Below are 11976 nucleotides of genomic sequence, written 5' to 3' on the forward strand. Positions count from 1 at the left end.
AGGAATCGGTCGCGGCGCAATATCGGGTTGCGAACTAAAACGGTAGCACCTACTGAAACGTGAACTGTATGGAGTCTTTGTTGACCGCATAGTTTTAAAGGTGATGTGACGTGACGCGCAGATGGCGCACTTTTGCAACGGTTAGCGTTCCCGTAGACTCTGACGTATGGTGGATCCGCAGCGCTGTGTTGCTAACCGCAGGTTCGGGAGCGTTTTCGATGAAAACACGACTGAAGACAGGCAAACAAGGCACAAACGAACGGCACGGAAGCAGCTTGGCGCAGGTAAGAAAATCTCTTGAAAGGAAGCGTCGGGAGTCACAAAACAACAAATTCCACACACGCCAAGCGAGCCAGCGTGTTGTCAAGCTCCGATTAAGTGGCCTCTCCTCAGCAAACAATGCCTGACGTGTCTTCATCGACGTTATGTGTGTGTGTATGTGCATTCTAGGTCACAACGGCGCACTACAATGCAACAGCAAAACAACAACAACACAAGCTGCATAGTCGGGGGGCAAATTACTCACTCCACTGCGGCCCTCAAAATTCTTTTGGTTCATAATGGAGGGTTCACAACAGCCCAACTAAGCCATTGCGGGTTTAAATACATGCTGCATAGACAGGTGGCAAGCCAGTCATTCCAATCAGGCCCTCCATAGTCTTTTGTTTTTTTTTTTTCTCATAGCTAAGCAATGACTCATCACAGACTTGGCCGAGGCACTGCAGGATTAGACACTAGTAGCTGCACAGACGGGTTTGTAATCCGGTCACTCCAATACGACCGCATTTGCAGGGACATCGGACAGTCAATGAAAGGAGGTCATTCCCCTGTCAGGATGCTTTCCACCACCCTCCCCTCGCCGCTGTCCACGCGCTCCATTTAGGCTTCCCGCAGGGGCCAAACGCTTGACATGAATTGCCAGCGTGTGCCAAGCACAATAGCGCTGCAGGGTGGGTTTCGCTATTCCACGGATTGTTTTTTTTCAATGGCTTTTTTCCTGTTATTGAATTCTACTCCGTCAAATACGTATCACTCCCCCCCCCCACACACACACACACACACACACACTTGGCCCCGTCAGCACGAGTGCATTCTTGCTGCCCCTCGCGGCTGTCTAGTGTCCGAAGTCACGATTTGAACTCACACGCACTACACATTTGCGCCAACTCGTGCAGTTCAGTCGGAGAGCATAAATAAGAATGTGTAATACGAGCTAAGGGCGGACTGAGCTAGACGACGCAGTCGCATGATTGATCAATGCGAAAACAACTCGAATTGTAGGATTATGAATTTAAAACACCGGATGCATAAATGGGTAGCAACCTGGTCACTCTTATAAGATCCTCAAAGTTCATTTTGTTGTCGTAATAAATTGACAATTTGAATTAAAAGTACTTCACAGGTAAGCTGCATTGACGAGTTGAAACCTTGTCACTTCAAAAAAGACCCCCCTCAGCCACCCCCCTCCCCTTATTCAATATATAGTGCTAGCCCAAATTCCGACATTACAGCACAATCACTAGCTGCATGGTCGGGTAGCAACCCAGCCATTACGAGTATACGGCTCTCAATATTCTTTTCATTTTTGTCGGAATGATTCACTGTTTCGTGGCAGCCGGAATTGTTTAAAGTGTGCGTTTCAAACGCTACCTGCATTGATGGGCATTCAAAGGCTGTGTGAGGACAAAACCGCAGAATACGCCACAAATTCAACATTCAAATGTGATCAACAGGCAATTAGAGGCCAATGTATCATCATCACAAGCCCTTGAACTGCAGCTCGGCTCATTGGTCAGACCCGTTTGTAACCTGGGAGAACTCAAAAGTGTGTGCATGTGTGTGTCTGCAGATTTCCCAGCAGGATTAATAAGTGACTTGGTGCTCGGACTTCCACATGTAGTCTCAAAAATAAAAATACATTACACTGGAAAATTCAGCCCCCAAACACTCGTTTACATAGCAACATAAAATTTGGTAGACATGCTTATCATGAGTAGACCCACAAAAACGAAATTTTCCATTTTGGTTCAAAGCAGCCATTTTGGCTCTGTGTCACTCTGGAATTCTTTTGTAAAAGTACAGTCCTTGAAATCTGCTTCATTTAACAACGTGAAATTCGGGAGGTCACGAGTAGATCACGCAAAAATAAATAAATGGTCTCAGGAAATGTCTGACATTTTGGTTCAAAGCGGCCATTTTGGTTCTGTATCACCTAATTGTATTCGATTTAAAAATACAGGCCCCAAAATCAGTTTCACTCAGCAGCACAAAACTTATCCATCCATCCATTTTCTGATCCCCTTGATACTCACAAGGGTCGCGGGGGTGCTGCAGCCTATCCCAGCTGTCTTCGGACAGTAAGTGGGGTACACCCTGAACCGGTTGCCAGCCAATCGCAGGACACACAGAGACAAACAACCATCCGCGCTCACAATCACACCTACGAACAATTTAGAGAGTTCCATTCACCTGCCATGCATGTTTTTGGAATGTGGGAGGAAACCTGAGTACCCGGAGAAAACCCACGCAGACGCGGGGAGAACATGCAAACTCCACACAGGAAGGCCAGAGTCTGAATCGATCCCTGCACCGCTGCAATGTGAGGCCGACATGCTTTGACTTCAAAATGGCGCCGCGAGAGTGGCTGCCTTTCCAGCAGCTCCTATATTTTGTTGTTCTACTTCTTCCTTTCATAACTTTGCTGCTGTGAATTGGGAATTTCTCCATTGCGAGACTAATAAAGGTTTTCTTATCTTATCTTCACCACTCGACCACCGGGCCGCGCACTAAATTTAGTAGGCATGCATATTACAGGTAGACCCACAAAAAAAGTCTCAAGAAATCGGTCATTTTTGTTTGAAACAGCCATTTTAGCATTCTTTTTTTTTCCATGTCGAGGGGACCTTCAAAGTGAAACTGCTGGAAAGTTTGGCCGGATTTCAACCACATTTGCAAGACAAAACGGGCGACGCCAACTTCGCAAGAATTCGGAGACATGACAAGCAAGTTTTACGGCACCGCCGTAAAAACAAAACCTATTGCCAAGAGTGAAGACGCTGTGCTGTTATATTTGGAGGAAGCGTCGCCGTTTGTCAAGCTGACGGCAGGACTCGTCTACACGCGCGCGCACACACGTGAGGAGACGTTACATTCGCAAACACCTGTTATGCTAATGAAGCGCCTTGTGTGATGTTGCACATGGCCTCGGCGGCATCTTTGCAGTTGACAAGACAGAACATTACAGTGTCATCACACACGCACATTAAAAAAAAAACATTCACTCATCATCATATTATATCATGTCAATGTTTTCTCCGCATATTTGAGTGAAGTAAAAAAAGCGTAACATAACGTGGCGCCCCGAGGCCAGCTGCCAAAATCATGTCCAAAGGCGCAAAACAACCGCAACAGAATCAAGTTAAACTGATTCGGCTTCACAAACTCCGTCTATACAACACACAAGCGGAAAATCTAAAACAAAACAAAAAAAAAAAAAAAGTGCCATTTCCTGTTCTATGGTTATCCTTACACTTTAGCTGTCACTTACTCGCTGTGCAAGCTCGTGTGTGCGCACGAGAGCTTGAGGTTATGTTTTTTTGTGTACTTGTTTCTCTGTGTTTGTATCTCCGTCCGTTTTCATGTTTCGTGTTATCTGAGTTCTAGTGTGTGCTTTGTATGATTGTGTGTCCCGTGAGTGCTTTTTGTGATCTCTTGTTTGTATGTGTGTGTTTTCTGCTTTTGTGCGTACGCTTGTTTGTGTGTGTTTGTTACACGTCAAAAGTGGCTGCGTGGACTTGTTCTATGCTTATCATCACACTTTTGCTCTTATTGGACAGCATAAATCGACTCTATATATTCTAAAACGGGGGTGTCAAACTCATTTTTGTCGCGTGCCACATTATGCCTTTATGGCCGTTATGACTGTGAAACTACATAAGGAAGTCAAGAATAATGGTCAACAATAATGTTACTGTAGTGAGGGTTTTGGTAACAATAAAACTTACAATAGCTCTCTTATATATTACGTTCGAGAATTTGAAATGGTCCAAATTTTAGCAAGCATCATAGACGTCAGCATGTTTGATTTGCTTTCGCGGGCCACATCAAATGATGTGGCGGGCCATATCTGGCCCCCGGGCCTTGAGTTTGACCCCCCCCCCTTCTAAAAGGTATACTGTATTGTATCTAATTGAACTGTTTATTGATGTCATGTTTATTTATTTGTTAGCTAATTTTAAAAGTGCTGGACAACAACTCCCGTATATAGTGTGCACCTATTGAAGAGACTCAAATTATTAGGAACAAGTGCCATGAGGACGCTATGTTCTTGAAAATGGCGTGATTGAGTTAACTCCTGTTCCTTTTACACGCTTGAAACGCTTCGACGTGACGTACTAACAAAGCGTGACATGGCCATCGCTGCACTGTTCTCAGCTCGCTGCACTAAAGTTGCACACACGCAATCCTACTCGTAGTAGTAAAAAAAAAAAATGACAACGTGAGTGATAGGCCACCACCAGGGACTGGGAGTAGTGTAGCATCGGGGGGGTTATAAACAGAGTAAAAATAGCCTCGCTATCGCAGGCTTCCCCACAGTCCCGTTATATAATGGCTCAAGCTGGGATGAATGACATCACGGGTAGTCTCGCAGTCACAAAACCACTGTGTCCTTTGCACACACACTAAAAAAAATCAACGAACAGTTAGTGGTCCATTAACAGCCCTTAAAAAAACAACCAGAAGAGCCCCGATGGAGACCCATCAAAGCCGGAGTGGAATCAGCTGCACGCCTCGCGTGTCAACACACTTCCGCGATGGTGACACGCACATTTTTAAAAAAATGCACCGAAAAAAGGGGTAAATGAGCGCAAACAACGAGTTGCACAACGCCAACTTGACTACACGTTCTTTTAACGTAGCTGCGAGTGCTGAAAATGGGGAAAGAAAAAAAAAAAGCAGCTGAAGTGATCCAAAGGAGTGGCGCAGTTCGTGCAGCTCGCAACCCTGACGGACGCGCTCCTCGCTCGGCTAGGACACGCGCCGAGCACCGGGAGCTTCGGAGCTGTCGCCATCCGGAACAACTTTCCCCCAGATGGCCGGAGACGACCCAGCCTGGGGCGGGCAGGGAGCGCGGCGTGTGTCGGGAGTTGCTTACTGTCTGTCTGGCGACGGTGGCAGGGCAGGCTGTCGGTTCTGAGTGGTTCTCTCCTCCAGTGTCGTCCTCGGCTCGCGGCAGGGTCCGCCACCTACTCCCCCCCCCCTCCTGCGCTGCGTGCTCGCTGCACTCCGGAGCCTGGCGGCCGGAAAGCGTCGCTCCTCTCCCCGCCTGCTCAAGTGTGCGGCGGCCGCGCGGCCCCCACCCGCAGCAGCAGCAGCTCCACCACCACAAACCGTCACCGTGACCGTCACGCAGGCGCCGCGAGTTCACGCAGCGAGCACACCACTCTTACGCAGCTACTCATGCACAAAAAAAAAAAAAAAAAAAGTAGTACAGACCGGACCTCGCTCACGCGCGCGTTTGTGTGTGTGTGTGTGTGTTATGTTTACGTTACGAATATTTCAGTCACCTACACCGGTGGAAAAAAGATATATATAGCGGTTTCGTAATATCATGACCGCATTTAATAGGTCTCATAAGGCTTTTGAAAAATATTATATTAAGTGCTTTAAGTGGGCCGGTACGAAGTACAGTACAGTACGTCTCAATTTTAACCACAAGCGTATCGGTACTTTACATGGGCTTGTTCTATTTCCATACCTGTAAACTCATACGGTTTAGCCAAAGTTCATACGGATTTTGTGGTGAATCTTACGTATATGGCCGTATCGCACAAATCATACGGATTCTGAAAATTTCCGGGGTTTTTTCCCCTAACAGGTAGTTCCGTTTGCTTTTGCCCAGAATGGTGCTCGTCTACTCGAATGCATTCATTTCCGGTAACGTTCCAGTAATGCCACAAAGTAGAATGATGATTAGACATTAACCACTGCCAGACATTGTGTTATGGAGATCTACAATAAATATCATTGAAAATTTCGTGGGTTTTTTTCTGCCGTTATTTTGACATATAAAATGCTTTGGTATGCTATAAGGATTTTTTGCTCTTTATAAGGATTTTTTTGGTAGTTTATACAGGTTGGCGCTCCGAAAAGTTGACAGGTATGTTGTTTCCCTCTAGCATTTTATGACACTTAAATGACCCCTTCAATAATTCGGGTGCCACAATTTTTGTAACAAAAACCGACAAGGATTTTTTTTTTCTGCCTCCGGTAACAGTTTATTTGGCGCTCTTAACGTGACAAGCCGCGAACGCAAAGGCTCACTTCAAGTTAAAAGCACTTACAAATTAAACGTTGACGCAATCACAAATCGCCTTACCATGCTTTTATTTTGAAGTTAGCGCGTGCGGTGGTGTGATGGCTCGAGTATTTACCTTGACTTATCAGTTTTAGTGCCATTACATGGTTGCCAGCGACATCAACAACTCCATCCAGAAATCATGTTCAATTGTTGATTTAGGACGCCAAGTGACCGCAAGTTAATTCCGCCGTCATTTTATGATACAGTACAAGTCTCCAGCGCTAGCGGCTAGCCGCTAACATGAGTGTCAACAATGACGTCAGGGGTGCGTAGGAGACACGAGGCGCACTCAAATGCAATCGGACATCTCCAAGTCAGACAAACAATGTTAATATGCTGTATTATAGAATGTATGAATTTATTAATTTTTTATCTTAATGACCTTCTCTTTCCCAATGTCGAATGTACCTGGCAACAGTTGAATAAGGGGAGTACCTGCACATATTCTACCTAAAGCACTATTTTCAGTTGATTGCATGTCTTTTGATCTCAGCAGATTTAAATGTTCTTCACTATGATTACATTTCATGATTACAATTTTTAAAAATAATGATACATATAAATAGCACTACGTGTAATTTTTTTAAAAATACAATTATTCTAATACTATTTTACAAATGTATTGAATAATATTGAGTTGTTATTTTTTCAAGTTAAAAAGTTATTACGTATTTGCGATGGTTTGAAATTGTTACCCATTTTACATGACAATATATTATAAAATCATATTTCAATCTACATTTTTTAAAGCTGTATTGTTTTTTAGATTCTTATAACTGTTGACTTCATTTTTTGTTGAATTTTGTCCAGCACTATTGAATATTGACAACGGAATTTTGAAAACGATCACAATTCCCACTGAGCATTACGCACTTAGTAACGGCTCAACGGTGATTTAATTTTCTTCCATTACAAAATTGATTAAAATTTTTTTTTTTTTTTGCAAAATCATATTTTGCAAAAAAAAAAATTTCTGCCTTTCCACAAAAACATGAAAGGCAAGATGACGCTACCAAAAGTTGCGAACGAAGTGTTCAATCATAAAATCAGCTTATACTGCCGACAACCACGAGGGGGCACATTTGCATCATTTATGACATGCCTGTGACATCATCTCAACCTTCACTGACATTTCTTTCGGTTTAATATCTTCAGTTGTTATTATTATTATTAATTGTTTTTATCATCATCACCATCGCACTTCTTCAGTACCAAAACGTATCGGATGTTAAAGTTGGATGAAAAGTAAATGCAGGCTTTTTTTTTTTAATCGCAAAAAGCACAAAAGTCACATGAGTTGTCGTCCCTGCCTGCCTGCCTGCAACAAAAAAAAAAAAAAGGGGGGGGGAACTAAAACAAAAAAAATAATTATTCCTTGGACTCTGACCTGTGGAAGGTGACGTGTCTTTTCCACACTGGTTGAGTAAAAGCCAAACACACACACACACACACACACACACACACACACACACACACACACACACACACAAGTTTCCTGGCGTGAGGTGCATTGGATTGGCATTCATGTGAGCGACTGCTGAGTTTCCTAAACGACATTGTCTCAAATCACATTTATTGTCATTGCACATGTCATGAGCACAGAGCGGGGGTCGGCAAGCTGTGGCTCCGGAGCCGCATGCGGCTCTTTAGCGCCGCCCTAGTGGCTCCCTGGAGATTTTTCAAAAATGTTTGAAAATGGAAAAAGATGGGAGAGGGAAATATATTTTAATATGGTTTCTGTAGGAGGAAAAACATGACACAAACAAAGTTTTCCAATGCTGTACAAACGTGTAGAAGTAATACTAAATCTCAACATTTCAGTCAGCGAAGATTTGCGTCACAGCCTGCGACACACGTTTCTATTAGCAGGGTGGGGTACCAGACAGGTGGCTGTTATTTATTTTTTTTAAATGGCGGTTCATGTAGAATGCACCGAGGGTACTGGCAGAAAATGGGAATCTGGAGGGCAGAGAGGAGCATTTTTAAATGGTACACGTGAGCTATGATAGTTAACACGCTGCAAAAGTGTGTCCCATGCCTCGGCATGCGTGTGCAAGAGTGTACGTATGCGCGTGTGCCATAACGGGTCGATCTCGGGAGGCCGGTTGATCGAAAAGTAGATCTTCGGTCAAAAAAGGTTGGGCACCCCTGCACGACAGGATGTACTACAGCGGAAAAAAAAAAACATTTAAGCATGAAGGCTCATTGTGTATTTGGAGCCGCTTAGTCATTTTGATTGGAGGCGAAAATAGCTCATATAGAGACACACAGCATGTGTCGCCTTCATTATAAGGCTGTAAATTTTTTGCGGCTCCAGACATTTTTGTTTTTTTGGTCCAATCTGGCTCTTTCAACATTTTAGGGTTGCCAACCCCTGGCACAGAGCAATGGCATCCACATAAAAAAAATTAAAAATAAAAGACCAACAGGGTGGTGGGGGTCAGAAGAGAGAGCCTGTCGGGTCGTCAGACAAATCCTCGAGGCGACCCGTCAACTTCTCCATTAATGATCGTTTTGATGCAAGACCGCGCAAAAACAAATCAGCAAGCAGGGATGATGAGGGCGGGAGGGAGCAGTAAAAAGTATCCGTCTTCGTCGAGAGCCAAGAAGAAGTCGTCCTGTTTTGACAAAGGTTAAAATGGACAGGGCGAACTGTTGACGTGAAAGCCATTCTGGAGGAAGACGAGCGCGCATGAATCGACCTCGAACGATTGACGACCACGCAGAGTCCGCGTCGGTTAACTCAGTTGACCGCTTGCGTGTTCTCACGCGGAAGCGGGCTCGGAAGCGGACTCTGAGGCGGGTTCGGAACCTGCCTCGGAAACGGACTTTAAAGTGGGATCAGAATCGGGCTCAGAAGGAGGCCTTGGAGTCAGCTCGGAATCGCCGTCAACAGCTGCGGGGCGCAAACGCAGCGTTTGTGCTTCAACGCTCATTTGCGGCGGCACGAAAACAGGTGTCGTTTTACTTACACGCTGCCGTGTAGTTGGCTGCAAGGAAGAAAAAAAAAGAGGAGGCAAGTTGCAGTTTGTTTTGGTGCCAAGTCTTGCCGACCAGACGCGCATTTGCGTCCCTCACCTCGTTTGCTTTTGTGAAGCTTGACGAGGACCACGAGCAGCAGCGCCAGCAGAACGAGGAGCGCCACGGGGATCGCCACGGCCAGCGTCATCTTCCTGATTTCTTCCTCTGGACAAGAGCAAAGAAGATGTGAGAAGGAAGACGTCGGGCCGGGTTGGCGTGCCGGCTGGCTCACCTCGGTCGCGCTCGTTGCTCAGGATGAGTCTTCTGTCCAGCTTGGTGACCATGTCGCCCTCGACGCCGGACAGCTGGAAGACGCATTCGTAGCGGTCCTCCGCGTCGGCCGGCAGCTCCGCTTGCAGGTGGGCCGTCATCTGGAAGGTTCCGTCGTGGTTGGGGAGGGTCTCTCCCATCTCCACGTCCTCGTAGAGGTCCGCGCCGTCCTTCCTCCAGAAAAGGGCGGCTTTGTAGGGGTAGAAACCCGTCACGTGGCAGGTGATCGGAGACGACGGCGTCTTCTGCAGCAGGGACATCACCGGGAGCTCTGCGCGCAAAGTCCGCCATGCGTAGAATGTACAAGAATCCCAAAGATGAAAAGAATTAGGAACAAGTTTCCTGAAAGCAAGTTGAGGTCATTCACAACACGCTTGTGTTTTGGTGACTCCCCAGAAAGACAACAAACAATTTCACAGTTTCTTAATCATGTCCTACTGGGGCTCCAGTACTCTGGAATCCATCGCCTGCGACGATTCAAGAAGAAATGTGCAGAGCTCAACTTCTGACTTATTTTGACACTTTGGCCTGTTTCACTGCCGCTTCTCCCCTCTCCCGCCCTCACTTCAACAACTGGAAACAATGGACTGAGAAGAGTACAAGAGAATGATGAGAGGCTGTAAATTGTGACGTGATCGTACCTGTTCTCATGAGGAGGTCCATCGCCCCGTGGCTCTTAAACGTCTTCAACCAGCCAGGACAGGTATCTCTTATGTAATACTTCCAGTATTGATTAAGGTTGTCCAATTGGTCCCACTTGTGTTTGGTGTCGAAAGCTTGTTGCTGGATTGCGATCCATCTCTGCGTCTGCAACTCAAACGACAGGAAGTCTTCTCCGTCGTAACCGAGGTGTTCCCAACCGTCCACCAACTCGTCCGTCTCATCGTCCCATGCGCAGCCAATCATCGATTGGATCATGTGAACACCTGAGACGTCATGCACACGCGCGAGCACACACCCACACACAAGTTCAAGTGACAGGATGTACAGAAATAATCGATAGTGTGTATCACGTGGGTGCATGCATAAATACTATAAAATAATAATAATCAATAAATACAGAGAATAAATATAAAATATAAAAAATATATAAATAATATAAATATATAATAATAATATATATATCAATATTTTTATGATTAATAAATACAATAAATAAATATTTTTAAATATAATTAATAAATAAATACTATATAAATAAATCAGTACTCAAAAAGTGTAAGAGTGCATGAAATCGACGTAAAGAGTGGAAACTTGATGGTCAACAAACCTCCAGTTTGGTTGAAGCGCTCTTGAGCAATTTCAAAGTTGACTTTGAAGGTCTGTTCAAGGCCAATATTGTACTGGGTCTGTCTCTCCCAGTGGTGTGGTGCATCCATTTCAATTTTGTTCATCCATTCACGTTTGGCTTCAAATTTCCTGCTCTTGCTGTCGTAGCGTGAAATCAGAACATCGTTAACATGACCAACCATCAAGTAGTCTGGGAAGTTCGGAATTTCAGAGGACGTTGTTTGGAAATACTTGAGCGAGTGAATCACTGAAAGAAAAAGAAAAAAAATTCAGATTGTTTTATGTCCAAAAAATATTGTCACATCCAGAAACATTTGTATACTTAACAATAACATTCTTCCAGCAATTTTTTTATTCTTGTTTTTATTTAAATACAAATCACATTTTGTCTTGCGGAGTCATTTCAATCACTTCAGGGTCCTTTTTATTCAATGGTAAACAAAGATTATTTATGTCATACAAGATTTTGGAAATTTTTGGTGAGTAACTCTGTCGACAACCCATCGCAGTGAAAACTATTTAATACAGGGGTGCCCGTTACGTCGATCGCGCTCGACCGGTAGATCGCGGACTGGTCCCAAGTCGATTGCGAGGGGTGTAGAGGAGAAAAAAAAACGAACAACCATTTGTGTGTCTTTGTGCATGTTAGTAATATATTTTTGTGTTAGTTTACACTGCACCCTAATCATCATATCAGTCTCATTTTCACAAAAAGTATTAAAAAAGTAAAATAAAATAAAGCAGATAAATCTTTAACCTACGGTGGCGCGTGACCTGCGTCACCGGAAGTTGTGAGCGCTCAGCAGTCTGCACTTGCAGCTTGCGATAAGATAACCTTTATTTGTCCCACACTACAGCAGGGGTCCCCAACCGCCGGTGCGCAGACCGGTACCGGTCCGCCGGCCATTTGGTAACGGGCCGCACAGAAAGAACTTGGCTTAATTCCGTTTTATTTATTTCGGAATACGAAAGATGTCTTATTTTGAAAAACTACCGGATTCTCCGTTACATCCGTCTGTGTTACGCTTGACACA

General features: G+C 44.7%; 2 protein-coding genes across 4 annotated transcripts in view; both read right to left on the reverse strand.

The window, feature by feature from the left end:
* atxn1a (ataxin 1a) overlaps positions 1-5515 on the reverse strand; it is a 38065-nt gene extending 32550 nt beyond the window's left edge. For all 3 annotated transcript variants that reach the window (XM_019890275.1, XM_019890273.1, XM_019890274.1), the window contains exon 1: positions 5156-5515. The gene's annotated coding sequence lies outside the window, so the exon portion shown is untranslated. The remainder of the gene's footprint in view (positions 1-5155) is intronic.
* Positions 5516-9126: 3611 nt separating this feature from the next.
* LOC109527982 (major histocompatibility complex class I-related gene protein-like) overlaps positions 9127-11976 on the reverse strand; it is a 4018-nt gene continuing 1168 nt past the window's right edge. Inside the window, exons 2-7 of the mRNA XM_019890230.1 lie at positions 10923-11189; positions 10294-10578; positions 9615-9923; positions 9440-9547; positions 9334-9351; positions 9127-9257 (exon numbers count right to left, since the gene is read on the reverse strand). Coding sequence (XP_019745789.1) covers positions 9127-9257; positions 9334-9351; positions 9440-9547; positions 9615-9923; positions 10294-10578; positions 10923-11189 — 1118 coding nt within the window. The remainder of the gene's footprint in view (positions 9258-9333; positions 9352-9439; positions 9548-9614; positions 9924-10293; positions 10579-10922; positions 11190-11976) is intronic.

Source organism: Hippocampus comes, unplaced genomic scaffold, assembly GCF_001891065.2.
Source record: "Hippocampus comes isolate QL1 unplaced genomic scaffold, H_comes_QL1_v1.1 scaffold71, whole genome shotgun sequence".
Classification (NCBI taxonomy): Eukaryota; Metazoa; Chordata; class Actinopteri; order Syngnathiformes; family Syngnathidae; genus Hippocampus; species Hippocampus comes.